The 19,340-nt window shown below is 36.9% G+C and overlaps 1 protein-coding gene across 4 annotated transcripts in view; it reads left to right on the forward strand.

Annotated features, from left to right (window-relative positions):
- The first annotated feature begins 3,279 nt into the window (after nt 1-3,279).
- The window catches only part of LOC150099326 (katanin p60 ATPase-containing subunit A1-like), a 142,805-nt gene continuing 126,744 nt past the window's right edge, over nt 3,280-19,340 (forward strand). For 2 of the 4 annotated variants that reach the window (XM_090404508.1, XM_090404505.1), the window contains exon 1: nt 13,912-18,290. In XM_090404508.1, the coding sequence (XP_090260634.1) occupies nt 18,120-18,290 (171 nt within the window). In that variant the 5' untranslated portion in view covers nt 13,912-18,119. Of the gene's footprint in view, nt 3,329-3,984; nt 4,150-13,911; nt 18,291-19,340 lie in introns of those variants that run through there. The other 2 variants (XM_090404507.1, XM_090404506.1) reach the window with 2 other exon arrangements.

The following is a 19,340-nucleotide window of genomic DNA, read 5'->3' on the forward strand; positions in this document are numbered from 1 at the left end:
GATATATCTAAGGCGTTTGACTGGATTCTGGCACAACAGCCTATTAAATAACAATCCATCATTTTGTCTCTCCCGTGACTTCTGAAACTAGGTCAGAAGCTTTCTCAGATGGTTGATGGTTCTTTATCTTCCCAACTAATGCTGGGAACCCACAAGGTTCTGTCCTCTCACCCACCAAGTTTTTTCTGTTCATCAATGAACTGCTCCAGCCAGTGGCGCACCCAGAGGGGGAAGGGGCCCGGGAACCCCCAAAGAAAAGGAAAAACGCTAGAAAACTTTCCAAAAATCTTTTCCTAATTAAAATTCATTTTTTTTTATTTATGTTGTGTCGTGTCTTCTATTTCTATACTACTTATGAATTAGCGATCACTGCAGATGTTCAGTCATAGGTCGTATGCGATGCGTAGTGTGTATTCGAAATCGTCTACTCAACTTTCCCCCCCCCCCATTAAATTCTGAGTGCTTGGCCCCTCCAAGATTAAATCCTGAGTGTGCCACTGGCTCCAGCAGACCACCAATCCAATACAATACACGAGGATTGTCTGAAAAGTCCTTGGCCTAACAATGATAAAACGATTTCATAATTTCAAAATTATTTTTATTTTTCAATATAATCTCCCTTAAGACTAATACTTTTATTCCAGAGATGCTCCAGCGCCATTATTCCGTCACTGTAGTGCTTCTCAGTAAGATCTGCAAAATACCCATCTATAGCTACAATTACCTCTTGATTGATTCAAAGAAAAACGCTGACCAGCGAGGAAGAGTTTTACTTTGGAAAGAGATAGAAGTCAGAGGTAGCCAAAGATGGGGAATAGGGTGAATGTTCCAACAATTCATAATGCAGGTCCCTTAATTTTTTCATTGCCAAAACACTTTTGTGGACAGGTGCATTGTTCTGATGAAAGATGATATTTTTTCTTCTGCAAATCTGGTCTTTTCTCACGAATGTTTTCGTCCAGTCTGGTTAAAAGATCGGAATAATATTCCCCGCTTATTGTTTTACCCTTTTCTAGTTAACTAATAAACAAATGACTTTAGCATCCCATATCACCAATGCCATGATCTTTCCTACAGACGAGACCTGCTTTGTCTTCTTTGGCGCTGAACAACCGGCTTCCGCCCACTGTTTTCACTGCTGTTATCCTGGTGTGTAATGGTGAATCCAAGTCACATCCATAGTAATAAATCGACGCACAAATCGGTTTTGTTCTTGTTGAAACGCTCTAAGCACTCTTCAGAGATTTTCATGCGAGTGCTTTTTTGATCTGCTGTGAGTAAGCATGGCACCCATCTTGCGCAAAACTTTATCATATGCAATTCTTCATGCAAAATATATCCTACACGTTCTTTCGAAATGCCTATATTCTCAATAATTTCACGCTCTTTGACTCGGGGTCATCCAATACCATGTCGCGTGCACTTGGTCAATGATTTCTGATGTTGTTACACTTTTGGGACGTCCTTCACGTGATTATCTTCAAGGCTGGTACGACCACGTTTAATCCCATTTTTTAATTGTCGAAAACGAAGGAGAAGAGTGCCCATAAACTTTTATGACCTTCGAATGGATTTCGTTTGGCGTTAAACCTTCTTTTACAACGAATTTTATAACCGCACGATATTCAATTCTATCTATTTCAAGGGATACAGACAACACTTTTGCTTTAGACAGCTGTGTAAAACAAACTATACTTGATAATGATAAATGACTTGCAATTTAGTGTTGCCGATAGTGTTGCCTTCTATGGTCCAGGCCGAGATCTTTTCAGACCACTCTCGTACACTTTGCCGTCGACAGTACACTGCAGTCCTTCTCATTTGACAATCCTTGTACCAAGCAAACAAAAACAACTCACAGAGCAACAAGCTCTGCAAGTCTAACTCTTGATCTGCAAACTGACCTTCGATGAGGGACGGATAACCAGGTAAATTTCAATGCCTTAAAACAGAAATCTGCCTCATATCCCATTAAAAAACTATGTTATCCTAACCTTATTTTTGACAACACCCAAATCTGTAGGTAAGATGAAATCTCTCTCCCTTATTAGCATCAAACATCTCTTGGCATAAACCAATTACAGCCATTGTCTTCTCAGCATCCAAAAAAATTAGTATTCCTCTTTCGTCAAGGCATTCCTAAACCCTCGAACACTATTAATCCTGTAGAAATAACAAATTCCCCATCCATCGGGTACTGCTTGCACATCTGGGGAGGTGTCCCTAAGATCTCCCTAAAATACTGGACGTAGTGCAGAAGAGATCAGTCACATCTTACCAACTTACTTTAACTATTCTTCCACAGAAGGCTGGAATCTATTGAATTTATCATCTATAGACATTTACGTGGTAAATATTCATTATAGCTATCATCAATAATTGTCCTGTCCATTGAAACATGTGCAGCTGCCACCCAACATCTCTTCACAGTCAGATACCATACTGATAGAACAAGTTTCTTTTCCTCCTACTTCATTCCTGCTGCTATATTGTGGCACAGCCTTTCTTTCTTCCCATATGTTTCTCAAGGAGTACAATACACAGGCTTTCAAATCTAATTTGAACAAGTTCCTGGTTTCCCAATTCTCTTCCTACACATGGTACTAATATAATACAGGTTGACCAACCAACCCCTCGTGTATGGGCCCAAACATCATAAAATTTCGCATATAAAGATTCCTCTCGTCACGGCGAGAATCGAACTGAGGTCTTTCTAGTCAAAGGTCCAATTTCCCATTGTACTTCCAATTGCACTGTGGAGGCACCAGGGCCGTCACCAGATTAGATCGTATCCTGAGGCAAACAATTAAATATCGCCCCTGATGGATTATAAGACAGAAATATAAGAAAATCTCCAATTGCTATTTTGTTTTTATTACAAGAGAAATATTAATGTATTACATAATAATATTAATTAAATGTTTGCTCTACGGGGATATCGCACAATAAAACTGTATATAAGCTCTTCTAAATTTAAATTATAAGCTATGTTCGCCTCTATCGATATAGTTGCTAGACCAACCAATCTTTCTTGGGTCATTGCTGTTCCCAAATAATTTTTAATCAGTTTAAGCTTGGAAAAACTTCTTTCCGCACTTGCTACGTTAACAGGAATTGTTCCTGTTAGCGTAGCGACGGCACCTACTGCAATATGGCTGAACGAGCGCCCTCATTAAGCAGCGCAGTGAGGCAGACTGCCTCTATGCTACACACTGTCGACAGTACTGGGAGGCGCTTATGCTACTAGTTATTTTTAACCAGTTTTCCTCGCTTCTTACAACGAATTCTTTTACACATATGCGAGATGAGGTAACATGCAACTCGACAGGTGAATCGAATATTTTGTGTTTTATTTATTTATTTTTTGTACAGTTCCTTACTTGGCATTGTAATTTAAAAGCGAAAATATCTTGAAATGTATTCTTTTATTATTATTATGTGACACCTCCAAGGACTCATCGAAGGAGAGCACTCTACTCTTCAATTCTCCATCTCCACCACTTAATCTACAACTACACAGAATGCGACTATCATTATTTATACACAACAGCGATGTAAAATGAACAGATATAGGGGGGGGGGGATATTAAATATCCATCCTTATTTCAAAGCCGAGGGTGTAGAAACTTCGAAGGTTTCGAACATTTGACATGACAGCTTATGAGAATACAATTCTTGATTTCGGAGTTGCCTTAGCTTTTTTTTTTTTTTTAAATATTGCTCGTAAACATGCAATGCACTTTGTAATCGCAGTGTATTTTAATGCAGAATAATGCATTATTTAATAATTTGATTTTATTCTTCGCGTACTGAAACATCAATGCTACTGCAGAATTGTAGATGTCGTATTTGTATTTTTAGGAATAATAGCTCTTTTCTTCTAGTGCATAGCATTCATTTTTATTTACAATAAAATTATCTTTAACAAAAAAGTAGTTAAAGATAAATGATTAATAATCGTATAGTATATACTGCTAATTATATCACTTTTGATAATCCGGAAGCTACTTATTATATTTAATATGTACTTGGAACATTATAACCATGTTACACAACTAACGCGAAAACATCTTACTCTTTGAGTAAGATATGATGAGCAAGCGATGTCAGCTCACGCGTTTTTGGAATGAACTTTATGTTCAAATCAACGTAATTAATTGAAAATGAGTTTATCATCTGTTCCGATACGCATTTATTGATTTTTGAATTTTTTTCGTATGTTAGTTCTGTTTTAAATTTAAAACAATTACAGAGGCATTAAAATAAGCATTCTTAATCAAAAATTTTGCATTTTGTAGAGGTATGATATACTGTATAAGGGCCGCTCATCACGAGTCACAGCCTTCCTGGAAGCGGATATATAATCTATTTTTATTTTATTTATTTTTTTCCGTTTGCAAGAAGTAAAAAAAAGGGGGGGGGGAGTGCGAGGAAATGAGAAATATCAATATATATATATATATATAGAAAGTTTTTTACCTTGGGTGTATTATACGTTAAAGATACCAAGAAATATTTTACTTGGTTTTTAATCGTTTCCCCAAATAAGCAAAACAAAGTTATGCCGTGAAATATATTCACATCTGAGCTACTTGTATATAGAGGCTAATTACCTCATATCACTTGCCTTAGTATGTATCCCATAATGTAAAGCACACCCTCCTTTCAGGCATGTATAATGCAATGCATAACGGGAAGGGCCACTACCCAGACTGGTTTCAACCTTTATTGAGGTCTCATCAGTGGGAACCAGACCCAGGAGAGATACCAAGGTTAAAGTAATGCAGAAGTCATATATATCTCATATACAAGTAAACAAAAGGTGCTTGATCTTAATAAAAATCTCTGGATGAGAGAAAGATGTAGAATGTTTTTTACCTTGGGTGTATTATACAAAAACTTTCTACATCTTTATCTCATCCAGAGATTTTTATTAATAAGATCAAGCCCCTTTTGTTTACTTGTATATGAGATATATGTGACTTATGCATTACTTCAATCTTGGTATCTCTCCCAGGTCTGGCTCCCACTGATGAGACCTCAATAAAGGTCGAAACAAGTCTGGTAGGTGACCCTTCCCATTATGCATTGCATTATACACCCCTGAAAGGGGGGGTGCTTACATTATGGGATACATACTAAGGCAAGTGATATGAAGTCATTAGCCTCTATGTACAAGTAGATGAATATATTGTGAATATATTTCATGCGCATGACTTTGTTTTGCTTACTCGGGAAAAGGATTAAAAACCAAGTATAAAATTTCTTGGTATCTTTAACACACACACACACACACACATATATATATATATATATATATAATATTATTTTTTTATTTTGCCTTTTGCATGAAATGGCAAAATGAAAAGGGGGGGAAGGAGGTAAAAAAAAGGGGAGGCGAGGAAATAAGAAATATCAAAATAAAGCAATGCTAACTTTGAGAATTGGTACATTTGTGTGAAAATAACATTTAAAGCAAATTAAAAGGTTTTCATGTAGTTTTATTGTTGAACATTGGTACATTAAGAATATTTTATGTTTATTTATATTTTACAACAAAGGACAGTTGCCACATTTGTGAATTGGAAATGACATTGCTAAATTAATAAATTGAATGTAAGGGAAGTTTAATTTATCAATTTGTGGCGAAGTGATGTTTTACATCAATGTCTTTCTATGCTTCTAATATCAGCAGAGGTCCAGAATGCCAATGGTTTAGTCATAGGTGAACATGGAATTTGGATATTACATAACAGGAGATTATTTAGTATTAAGATCTTGTCTCTTGTAGCAAAAACCAACCAATCATCATCTTTAATGAGAAGGTAAACTAGGTTCTGCCTTGGAGATCTATTAATGGCTCTAACCATTATGGTTATGGACAGTTATGGAAGGTGGGTTTTCCCCACCTTCCAAAAGAAATAAGACTGACCTCATCTCAATGTGACTCAAAATGTTCATGCATTCAGCACTCAAACTGGAAATATGCAACAGATGATAATAATAATAATTATTATTGTTATTACGTGACACCTTCAAGGAGTCCAAAGACTCATCTAGGGAGGGCACCCACTCCACAACTCGCCGTCTCCACCACTCAGTCCAACTACAGAGAACCTCAACTACCATCATCATCATCTTCACCAATGCCCTCTACTTTTCACCACCACTAGTATTTTCACAGACAATTACAAATATCTATGCCCACGGAAGGATTCGACCCCGCAGCCTTTTGGCTGGAGAATGGATATGTTAACCACTTGGCCAACCAGGCCAGCAATGATATCCGTCAGTCAGCCATCCATGCTAATATTGTATAACCCAAACCCATTTTCTCCAATTTATGCAACAGTCTACTATGCTGTATTCTGTCAAAATCTTTAGCAAAATCCAAAAGTATCATGGTGTATCCATTCCCCTTGTCTAGTTCAATGGTAACATTGTTATAGAATGTGAGCAAGTCACTAAAACATGACCTTCCCTTAGTAAGCCCATGTTGGTTCATTGCAAAGTTGAGATTTACTGTCAACGCATTTCTGAATGTGAGCCCTGACCAAATTTTCCAAAATCTTCACCACCACTCCTGAGATACTAATTGGTCGATAGTTGGATGAAATGGAATCACCATACATTTCTGCAGAATCTTCCCTGTTCTGAGACTCATATTAAACAGCCTGGTTAAAGGAATGGTCAGTTCAGCTGAACACTCTTTTAGCACACATGCTGATATCCCATCAGTCCCTATTGCTGAATTCTTATTCGATTTATCAATTCTGGTAATATCTCGTCCTCATACATCTACGTTTCTATATCTAGTGAAGAGGTAACAGTGAGCTCAGTGTTGCATACACCAGGTTGATAGCTTTTAACAGAATAGGCACTCATTAACTGAACAACCTCTTCTTCTTCTGTAACCCTCACACCATCTGGATTTAGAAGAGTTATTCTTTCATATTCATTCTTTCTTTTACTTGCAGCATATTGATAGAATTCTTGTGGGTTGTCTTTAGCAGCAGAGCCAGTTTCTTTTCATACTCAGACTTTGCTTTCCTTACAACAGTTGTGACTATTCTAGCCTGCTGCTTATAATGTTCATCATGGATGTCATCCTTATGCACACGGCATTCCTTCCACATCATCCTTTTCTTATGAATCTTTTGCTTAATAAGATTCCACATCTATTTGACTCCTACTCTATTTATTCTTTGAACTCTCAGGACACATTCTGGTATCACATCATTTAAGTATTGTTTAAATGCTTCCCATGCACTGTCTATTTTTTACATCCAGCAAATGATCCCATTAAATTATATATTTAGTTTAATCCTTTATCCGAGTGTCAGCAAACAAATTTTGCACCTGAAGTATCTTCAGGACTAGGGCAACTCGTGGCAAAGGTGGACTAAGTTCTGATCACTTTCCTTAATATCCTATAATGCAAAGCACATCTCCTTGCGGACATGTATAATGCTGTGCATTATGGGAAAGGTCACTACCCAGAACGGTTTTGACCTTTATTGAGGTCTCTTCAGTGGGAGCCAGATCCAGAGGTGATACCAAGGTTGAAGCAATGCAGAACTCATATTTCCATATGCCAGTTGCCAAAAGGTCACCTTATTATTAAATTACTCTGGATTAGAGAAGGATTTGTTTGCTTACACTTGGATAAAGGATTAAACTAAATATATAATTTATAGTCTAACCAAGTGGGGAAAAAACTTCCAACATCTTTCAGGGATACTAAGGAAAGTGATCAGAACTTAGTCCACCTTTGCCACAAGTTGCCCTAGTTCTGAAGATACTTCAGGTGCAAACTTTATTTGCTTACACTTGGATAAAGGATTAAACTAAATAAATATATAATTTATAGTCTAACCAGTGGGAAAAGACTTCCAAATGATCCCATTACACTGAACTCAGTATAGTCCCCAGTTATTCATAATTTCCTGCTTTTTAGTTCAGCATGTAACCTTTTCTGAATGGAACTTTTATAAACTTAGACACTTCCCAAGTGAGTACCGCATGATCACTGTCATCAACTGGAGGCAGAATAGTTAAACTATTCTGCCTCCAGTCTTTAACTAAAACGCCCTCTGACACTATAATCAAATCTAACACTCTTTGACCTCGAGTTCCTTCTGTCACGTGTTACTTGAGGAAGTTGTCCTGCAACAGCTCAATAAATGCATTTTCATTCTTCTCATGAGATTCTATCACTACCTAATCAATATTTGGATAATTAAAGTCTCCCATTGTGATTATTATTTTTGCAGTCTCTTTTCTGTTTGGTGATTCATTTCTTCATCACTAGCAACTGATCCATCAGGTCTGTAACAACATCCAACTATGTAATTGATCTTGTTAGATTCCACCTCACACCAGAGGGCTTCAAACTTACTGGCGCATGAAATATTGTTAGGAGACCTATGATTGTATTAGTACTACAATCATAGGTCTCAACTCTAACTGATTCAATTCATCCAATATCATTAGCAGCATGCCTCCTCCTCTCGTATCCTCTCTGTCCTTCCTAAAAATATTGTACCCTTGACACTCAATACCAATAACCTACAATCCGAGGTCGCAACATATTGAGTAAGGCAACAAACTCTATCCCTTTGTTTCTGATACTCCTAGCATTCGTGTACAGACAATAATCTACCTGTATGTTCTTTTCTGTTGTCTTGTCTGTATTCTGCCTGACACAGTTTGACAACTTGCAGATCTCTATTCTTCTCTAATGCCTTACTCATGTACATATCTTTGCACACATTTATGGGTCTGAACCGGATGAACACAAACCCGAATTCATTCTCTTCTCGTCAACATTTCCATGACAATGCCCATTCCTGTCATTAACACAGTTATATAACATTGTCACTCTTACATTCACACCATTCCTCCCTGATAATTTAGTTTCCTTGACTAATACCAGTTATTAGTTTTTCTACACTCCTGATACCAAATGTATTCAAATGTGGGCCATCCCTCTTATATAAATCCAATCTTCCCTCAAACTAGAGCGCTGAATTTGTTGATAACATTATTGGGGTAGGGTTGGATAAATTAGAGAAGATGCACAAAGGTTGTTATTGGTCTTTATAATGTGAAGACAGAATGAAAGAATGTAAATTGCAAAGTGTGATGAATAGAAGATGGGGGTAGCGATATAATTCAGACATATAAATTAGTCAGCAGTTATTATCAGATTGATATGAAAGAAATTTTTCATAGAATTGGAGAGGGGGATAGAACATAGAATAAGAGGCCATCCCTGAAATTGTATAAGGAAGGTGTGAGCAGAGGAGTGAGAAGAAGGTTCTTTGCATGGAGAGTGGTTGGTGAGTGTAATGCATTGCCTAAGTGTGTTTGTTGTGAATGTATACAATGCCTGCTAAACCATCATTAAAAGAGCAGCATCTGACTTTGATAGGACTAAATGTAAAAACTTGTCACCTGTGCCAATAGTAGTTGTGCCTGCTGGTCTCTTTTAAAAGCTGTTGGGAGCAATTTTTGTCCATCTGTGTCCATTGAATTCCTACATAGATGACGAACATACCTGAAATTACCGTCTTTACCTGAAAGATTGCATTGCTACCTGTTGCATTTTGCCAGAAAGATATCAAAATAACCTGGATACCAAAAAGACATTTGTCATGATAGATGGAATGCTCTCCTGAACTAACATCTATACACTATATTATACTCAGCTGGCATCTGCCCTACAGCATGGAAGCAAGCCCATATGCAGCCAATTCCAAAATAATAATAAAAAAAAAGTTGATGTGTCTACCATCAAATGATTGACCTATTGCTCTCACTTTAAAGTAATGAAAGATGTCATCAACAGTCAATTTTGACATCTGGAGAACTATCAACTATTCAGTAACCATCAGTATGAGTTTTGCAGTCATGATCCACAGAAGATCTTCTGGCTTAATCAACTCCCTTCTGCACATGTCCCATGGAAATATTTGGGGAATCCTGTGCTGCGTGTATTTGACATTTATTTCCAGAAGCATTTGATAGGATCTAGCATCAAGTACTTCCAGCAAATTGCCATTTTATGGTTTGCCTTCCTCTCTTTGCAATTGAATTGCTAGTTTTCTCTAAGATCATTCACTACATATAATTGTGGATGATGTTCCCTCTTCAGATTTCCTGTTAGTGTATGTGTTCCTCAGGTTCTGTTATTTCACTCATCCTCTTTGATATCTATCTATCTATATATATATATATAAATGACCTGCTCTCACTGACCTTAAACCCTATTCACAGTTTTGTTGATAATAGCACTCTCTGCTCATCCTATTCATATGACAAATATGAAAGTGCAGTGCACAGTCATTTCAAGCTTCAAGATCATCTATGACTACTTTGACTACTTTAAACACTGATCTCCATGTGCTATCCTTCATTTAAGGATAGCATGGAGAACAATTTGGTCACCTGCATTGCTTCCAAAGCAGTTTTGTCGGCTTTTCTCACATAAAAGACTAGTTATTCTTCTTCTTCACTTACTTTTGATAATGCTCAACCGTCAAGATCAGATCCTTCTTCTAGGAGTGATTTTTACTCATGTGTTTCCTGGCATAATCACTTCTGTAACATCTTCAGCTTCCAAGAACCTTGGCATTCTGTCATGCTCAAGACATTACTTTTCTTCTGTACATTTGCCTACTGTGTACAAATCTCAAATTTATACACCCAACCTTGGAAAATACTGCTCTCAAAAAATTCTTAATTCAGTTCATTTGATTGATGACCCCCCCCCCTCTTTCACTGACTCTCTTCAGATACTTCAGAGAAGTATCTGAAGTATCTTTTCTCTACTCTACAGATACTTCTGTGGATGCTAGTTCTATTGAACTAGCATCCATCATTTACCTTATTTCTGCTGACCTATAGCACATTCTACTCCCAGTCATCTTTTATTCCATGTGCCTGAGTTCTAGAATATATATTATTATTATTATTATTTGACACCTCCAGAGAGTCCAAAGACTCATCAAGGGAGAGTGTGCCAACAGCATCGAACGATTGGTTCCCTTCCAACTACTAACTGCGCTCAAACTTACTTAACTGAGCCGTTAGTAGCAGAGGCTCTACCAATCGACCAACCTTTGCCATGAAATATTTCCAAAGGACTACAACTTCCAGCTCTTTAAGAAGAATATCAACAGATTATAAATGAAAGATGCCAAGAAATTATATTCTCGGTTTAATCCTCTATCCAAGTGTAAGCAAACAAAGTTTGTGCATGAAATAACTTCATGACTGGTCAACTCGTATATAGTGGCTAATGACTTCACATCACTTGCTTTAGTATCCCATAATGCAAAGCACATATCCTTATGGACATGTATATTGCTTTGCATGATGGGAAGGGTCACTACCCAGATGGTTTTGACCTTTATTGAGGTCTCATCAATAGGTCTGGCTCCCACTAAATTCATCCTTTATTATGCACAATAAATGAAAGAATATGCAAACTACACTCTTTAGTTTTATGATGTGAAAATTGAGGGAAAAAAGTAAGGGATCTAGAAACACTGGGAAAAAAGAGTTCTGTTGTATCATCAACTCAAAACAGTCATGTGCTTTTAAATGGCTCAAGGAATTGAAGTGGGTGTGCTACAAAGATGAAGTTGCATTCTGTAATGAAACTTGTGAAACTAATGAAACTGCAAGTGATGTGAAGTCATTAGCCACTATATACGAGTTGACCAGTCATGAAGTTATTTCATGCACAAACTTTGTTTGCTTACACTTGGATAGAGGATTAAACCAAGAATATAATTTCTTGGCATCTTTCATTTATAATCTGTTGATATTCTTCTTAAAGAGCTGGAAGTTGTAGTCCTTTGGAAATATTTCACGAATCTTTTAAAAAATATCCTGGGACTGCTAATAGAAACTCTAGATTACTACAAGGTTTTCGAGGACTTCAGTTCAATTTTTACAACAACAAAAAAAAAAGAAATGCTATGATGAAAGTTTTTCCACTTGGTTATACTATAAATTAAAAATGCCAAGAAATTATACTCTTGGTTTAATCCATTGTTCAAGTGTAAGCAAAGTATGCATGAAGTAACTTCACAATTGGGCAACTCATATATAGAGGCTAATGACTTCACATCACTTGCCTTAGTATCCCATAATGTAAAGCACATATCCTTATAGACATGTGTAATACTATGCATTATGAAAAGGGTCACTACCCAGACCAGTTTTGACCTTTATTGAGGTCTCATCAGTAGGAGCCAGACCCATGGAAGTTTAGATCAGGAGATAATGAGGAGAATTTCACTGGTCTAAAGCTTTCTTTTAATAGTATAAGTAGTCTACTTTGGAATAGTAAGGCCTCACTAAGGTGCAAGCTTTGATTAACAGATGTTACTTTTTTGCCTATTTTGTCTTATGCAGAGACATAAGTAGAATACAAGTGTTGGCAATAAAATTTTTATTGACAGTGTTAAAACAAAAAACAAGGAAAGGTATAGTAAGAAATGTGGACATTAGAAATGTTTGCAAGTAGAAAGTGTTGAAGAAATGCTTGTGAACTTTTGCTTGAAGCAATTTGGACGCCATGAGAATGACTTTGAAAGAATACCAAGAAGAAAGATGTATGAAATGAAAATTGAGGGGAGGAGACACTAAGAGGAAGATTGCAGAAAAGATGGAGAGACCAAGTAAAATATTTATTTAAAAAAAAAACTGAGCTGGAACACTATTCATGAAAAAAAAAAAAGCATTTAGGAGAATAGAAATAAATAACGACCTTTTATCTGGAGAGAAGTAACATTTAGAATTAAGAAGAGTGTCAAGCTTGGAGGCTAAAGAGACTATAGATATGATGTGTTATGCTAGGATAGACTGTGAAAGTTACCCAAGTAGAGAAAACTGATCTTGGTTAGTGCAAATGTTATGTAAAGTAAGGAAGAGTGCAGCATAGTCTTTCTTCCAGGAAATAAGGTAGGATTGTGTTTTGTATAATGCTGTTGTCAAATGAAAAAGAAGTATGCAGTGTTTGTTCTCTCATCAGCAGAATTTCAGATTGGATTTGCAGTCATCTGGAGATGATAACTGACGTATAAAAGGAATAAGGGAAAATGGAAAGGTAAGGGAACAGAGCCCATTAGTATCTCTAGCTTCAGATGAATACTCAAGATAGAAAATTAGAGGGAAAGCTTTAAACTTAGTTGCAGCTTCCAGAAGACAGATCACAAGATTGGAGTGAAGTTAATAGACCTTTGTGTGAAACCTGATTACATAGATACCTTTGACATATCAAGACTGGATTTAGTTCAAAGATGAGTGACATATGCAATATAGCCCTTCTACATTTGTCTACATAGCAGAATTCATACTGGTGGTTGTTTATTAGTTGAGAGCTTTCCAGGTAGAAGTTGACTTCGTGGTTTTATCCATCATTTTAGAAGGAATTGAGGAGAGAGCAATATAATGTGTGCACAGATGTGGTCACCTGGGTTCTGTGGAGATGGGGGAGATAGAAAGAAAGATCCACAGCAGATAACCAGGTTGATGTGTGGTCTGTGGAATTGTGTATAGGAAAAGATAAACTTAGGTGTTGAAGGTTCTTCATCATGACTTATTTTTAATGGTATTAACAACACCAAACAATATAAAAATGATGTTTTATTAATTTGCTTATGCAGTGGAACCTCGGTTGTCGAACGCCTCTGTTCTCGAACAATTCGGTTCCTGAACATATTTTCCGAACAAAAAACGCCCCGGTTTCTGAACAGACTTTCGGTTCCCAAACAAACGGCAACCACATGCTCTGCATGCTGAGCTGTAAGGCGGGAAAGCGTCAGTTACGCGTCAGCCTTCATTCAGTGCCGACACCTGCTCGAATTTGCAGTGAGTTTTCTTGATTTTCTTTATGTTTTGTTGTTTTTTTCATAAATTATTATTAATTAAGCCACCATGGGACCGCAGAAAAGTGATAGCAGCAAAGCGAAAAGAAAAGTTGTTAGAACCACCACGATAGAGATGAAAAAAGAAATCATATCCAAACATGAAAATGGTGTTCGTGTCTCGGATCTTGTTATGCAGTTCGGTATGGCAAAATCAGCGATCTGTACGATACTAAAAAATAAAGAGGCGATCAATTTTCTTCTATATTTTATCTATTTATTGTGTTTATTCTTTTTATGTAAGATTTTATGCATTTTCATTATGTTTGTATACGATCTTATGCATGAAGTACTGTTGTAAAGGTTTAAATAAACAATCATCTGGGATTCAGGAATGGATTAATCCATTTTACATTAATTCTTATGGGAAAATGGTTTCAGTTTTCGAACAATTCAGTTTCCGAACAGCCTTCGGGAACGAATTAAGTTCGACTACCGAGGTTCACTGTATTCCACTGAATTTCAAATCAGCATCATCAGAGCACACCAAGTATATATATGCAACGGTGAGTAAGTGAAAGGAGGTTATTCATGACTTATTTTTAACAGCATTAACAACACCAAATGAATTGTTTCTCTTACTCACTGTCACGTGTACATGCTTGTTGTGCTCTGATGATGCTGATTTGAAATCCAGTGAAATATAATCAAGTTAATAAAATATCTTTTTTATAAAATAGTTCATTTGGTGTTGTTAATACCATTAAAAATAATTCATGAGTATAGGAGGACAGGTTGAGAGAATTGAGAAATAGAGGAGTGGAGATATGATAGAAAGAGCAGTTGGTAAAGGCATTTTACCATATAGATACAATAAGGTTTTGCGCCTTATGGCAGATGGTGGGTGAGAACTCAATTTCTGGACGCTGAATAAGAGTATGGTTAGGATCACATCACACACACACACACATGATTTGTGTGTGTGTGATGGATAAGCATTGCATGTGAATGCATCATCGGTGAATGAGTTCAATGAATGATATGATAGATATTTAAGGCATTGTGTGCCAAGTAAAAAAAAAAGAAAAAAAAACTGTCAACATCTATCTCTAATCCAGAGTTCAGCAATAAAGGTGCGACACCTTTTGACTACTATATGGAAATATGACTTCTGCATTACTTCAAACTTGGTATCACTTCTGTGTCTGGCTCCCACTGATAACACCTCAATAAAGGTCAGAACTGCTCTGGATAGTGGCCCTTCCCATAATGTATAGCATATACATGTCCATAAGGATATGTGCATTGCATTATGGATACTAAGGCAATGAACATGAAGTCATCAGCCTCTATATACAAGTAGACTAGTTGCTTCATGTGCAAACTTTGTTCACTTACATTTGGATAAAGGATGAAAGTAAGAATATAATTTCTTACATCTTTAATTTATTATTATTATTATTATTATTCAGGCCTCCACGGGGTCAAGAGACTCATCGTGGAAGTTCCTTAGGAAACACAAAGTCTATCATTCCACTCCTTGAACTCATTGACTGTTCTTGCTCTAACCACTCTCTCAGGCAATGCATTCCATGGTTCAGCCAACCTCCATGCAAAGAAACCACTCCTCACCCTCTTGCTCACAGCTTCTTTTCGTAACTTCCAGGGATGGCCCCTTGTCATCGCTCCTTCCCACCGTTCCACCAATTGAAAGAATTCTCCAATGTTTACCTTGTAATTGCCTCTCAACAGTTTAAAAGTCTTGATCATATCACCTCTCCTTCTTCTATCCACCAAACTCTGCAGTCCACATTCCCTAAGCCGATCCTCATAACTAACATTGTACAGTCCTGAAATGATCTTTGTTATCCACCTCTGTACCCTTTCCACAGTTAATTTATCCCCTTCAAATCCTGGGGACCAAACCTGAGAACAATAGTCTAAGTGTGGTCTGATCAGGGTCTTATATGACGGAATGATAACTTTTATCTCTGCAGGTCAGCGTCCTTCTCAGTATTGCAGCAATCCTCTGGGTTACCTTCACCACTTTTGCAATATGCTCTCTAAATTTCAGTTTTCTATCAATCATCACCCCCAGATCTCTTGTCTCCCATACTTCCTCCAGTATAGCTCCTCCAATCGAGTATGCATCCTCTCATTGATGGTTCCCAAACTCCTTGATATTGTCCCACCATACACAACTCTCTAATACCTATCAGACAGCCAATCCTGAATCGAGTTGAAACCCGACATTTAAACCCATGTGCTGCAACTTAATTATCAGCTTATCATGTGGCACCCTGTCAGATGCCTTTGCAAAATCCAAAAAAATGGCATTGTATACCTTTCCCTCATCAACTGCTCTTGTCACTTTATTATAAAAGGCAATCATATTACTAAAGCATGAGTGCCCCTTAACAAATCCATGTTGATTCTCACAGATAACATCACCCTCATTTTATCCCACAATGTCATTCTTCCACAATCATTTCTCCTCCTACTGGCCACATAGCTAAAAACTTCCTTAGGATTTTCTTTGGATCTTAGTGCCAATCTCTTCTCATATTCCAGTTTTGCCTTCCTCACCATACTGGTCACTCTCCTGGCCTGCGTCTTATATTCTTCATGTATCTGCCCTCCATCTCTCTCCTTATATCTCTTCCATAATCTCTTTTTCAACTGCAGTTCCTGTTTGATGTTGTTTGTCACTGCTTTACACCAAATTGTGTACACTTCTTCACTCGTGGAATACAGCTTACTATTTCTGCTAACAAATATTCCTTAACAATTTCCCAAGCACTAATGATATCCTGGCCTTCCAATTCTGCCCTCCACGAACCTCTTGTTCTCTCTATTACATGTTGCCTAAGACATTTGTCCACTCTTAGAGGACAAAAGTCAACACTTATCATAAGCAGTACTCCACTATCATTCTTTCCTTTCCTATCCTGCCAAAAAATCCTGTACCCTGCTACTTCAATTCCAGTTATTATATCATCTTCTGTCAACCATGTCTCAGAGATCCCAATAATCTTTGGCCGGGCTGATGCTATCAGTGCCACCAATTCATCTCCTTTATTTTGGATACTCCTGGCATTAGTATAAAGCATAAAAATGTCACTACTTCTATACCTATCATTATCCCCTCTAGACCCCACTGGATTCAGTGTTACCTGATGTCGTGATGAATTCCCCATTCCCCCATAAGAGACCACCCCTGCTACCATCCATCCTAAATTTATAGGGTGGATGGTAGCAGGGTTAACTTTATAGTTAACCAAGTGAAAAAAACTTTCAATAGATATTCAATTAGCATTCATCCTTCCAGGCAAGGATGAATGGATGACTAAGGATCTTAATTCATTCCAAAGAAATTGCTCTAGATCATTACAGCTCCACCATCACCCTTCACGTTTAGGATAATACACTCATGCATGAAGCATTCACCAGGTAAACTGCACTTACACACCTGCACTGCCCATCCAGTCAAAAAATAGTGCAGTATGATTTGTTGTTCCATATTGAGCTTCCACTCTTCTGAGGAGCAGTCCTAGTGTCCTTGAAACTAGTAGGCCATGTGCTGTGAAGAGCTCTTCACATAGTCCCTTACTAACTGATTTCCTGGAAGACGATTTTGGATTAATTATTTCCACATTGAACTGCTGACATTTTCATAACATCTCTCCCTTGTTATGATGATAAATTTCCAATGACGCAATTCTGTTGTAATGGCAGAATTCCTCCAACAATGTAGTGTTAACTACATTGTTGGAGGATTTCAAATTTCTTCTTGTGCTGGCTTTTGACATTTTTTTTTGAATTGCTTATCTTCTTTAGCCTCAGAGATGTTATCGATTGCCTGATAATGCTTTTTGCTGTTAATTTTGGATGATGCAATATTTTACCAATCATGAACAGATAGGCTCATATGGCATCCTATGATAACACTTCATTTGAAGTCTGTGAGTTCTTCACGTACTAGGGATCTATGTTTACCTTACATAGCAGCATAGGCTATACTATAGCAACAGTTACTAGGGATCAGTGTGTTTCATTCTAAAACTAGGGTGCTGCGATTGTATTTTGACATAGCATATAGGTATAACTCGCAGTTTAATTATGTGATAACAATAAAATTGATCTTTGAACTTATAACAGGAAAATTAAATTGTTAACACAAATTTCATTTTTTTTTAATTTTTTAGGTCAAGGTTTTAATATTATTTCAAATGTACAGAAATGGATGTGCCTTCTTGTTCAACAATATGTGAAAACATAAAGATTGGACGAGAAAATGCTCTGCTTTCAAATTATGAAACAGCATCTATTTATTATCAATGTGCCATACAACAGATTTACTGTCTCCTTACAACAGTAGAAGATCCTCTTCGTAAGGAACATTGGCAGAAAGTTAGCTTACTTTTACTTTTATATTAAAACTATTCATGCAGAATATTTAATTATCTAATCAATCAAGAATTGGCCAAATTATTTATTAGATAGATAATAAATAATTAATTATTTAATTAATTCTCTATTCATTCTCTCCAAGAAAATTATGTAATATGAGAGAGAGTGAGTGAGTGTAAAGAATATGCTTTTTTTTTTTTTTTCCGCAGCATACACACTTTCTTTCTCATATGTGAATAAAAGGAAAGAGTTAATTGCATTTCAAAGTGAATGATAGTCAGATGTCATTTAGAGATTCAAATCAGGTAATTCATGCAGTCTTCTACCAATGCCATGATCTGATAGACCACCGATATGGCATCCTATGATAACACATCTTTGAAAGTCAAAGGTCTCCACATGCCTTTGAAGATGTACTGTGATTTGAAGGGTATATCTATTTGCGTTATATAGCAGGATAGAACTATATTGTAACAACAACAGTAACATATATATCAGTATATCTCTTCATGTTATTGGGCAGTAGTTAAACATTTCCAACTCCACTGTGTATAAGATACAAACAGGATGCCTAAAATGCTGACTGACAGGAGCTGATGTTCTTTGAGAAGTCTGGTTATAACCTACAAAATCTGTGTTTGTTAATGGAAGCAGCCATAAGCAATTCCATGTGTTTCTTTCACACAGAGAAGGGATGCCATGAATTTTTATAGAAACATAGAGTATGCAGCGTCCCATCGATGGGACACTGCATACTCTATGGGAGGAGTTAAACTCAAGGAAGTAGGGGAGACAAGAGATCTGGGGTTGATGATTGATAGAAACCTGAAATTTAGGGGACATATTGCAAAGGTAGTGAAGGTAACACAGAGGATTGCTGCAATAATGAGAAGGACACTGACCTGCAGAGATAAAAGAGTTATTATTCTGTTGTATAAGACCCTGATCGGACCACACTTAGACTATTGTTCTCAGATCTGGTCCCCAGGATTTGAAGGGGATAAATTAACTGTGGAAAGGGTATAGAGGCGGATAACAAAGATGGTTTCA

This window comes from Typopeltis vanoorti, chromosome 14 (genome assembly GCF_054136105.1).
Source record: "Typopeltis vanoorti isolate ZY-2024b chromosome 14, IOZ_Tvanoo_1.0, whole genome shotgun sequence".
Classification (NCBI taxonomy): domain Eukaryota; kingdom Metazoa; phylum Arthropoda; class Arachnida; order Uropygi; family Thelyphonidae; genus Typopeltis; species Typopeltis vanoorti.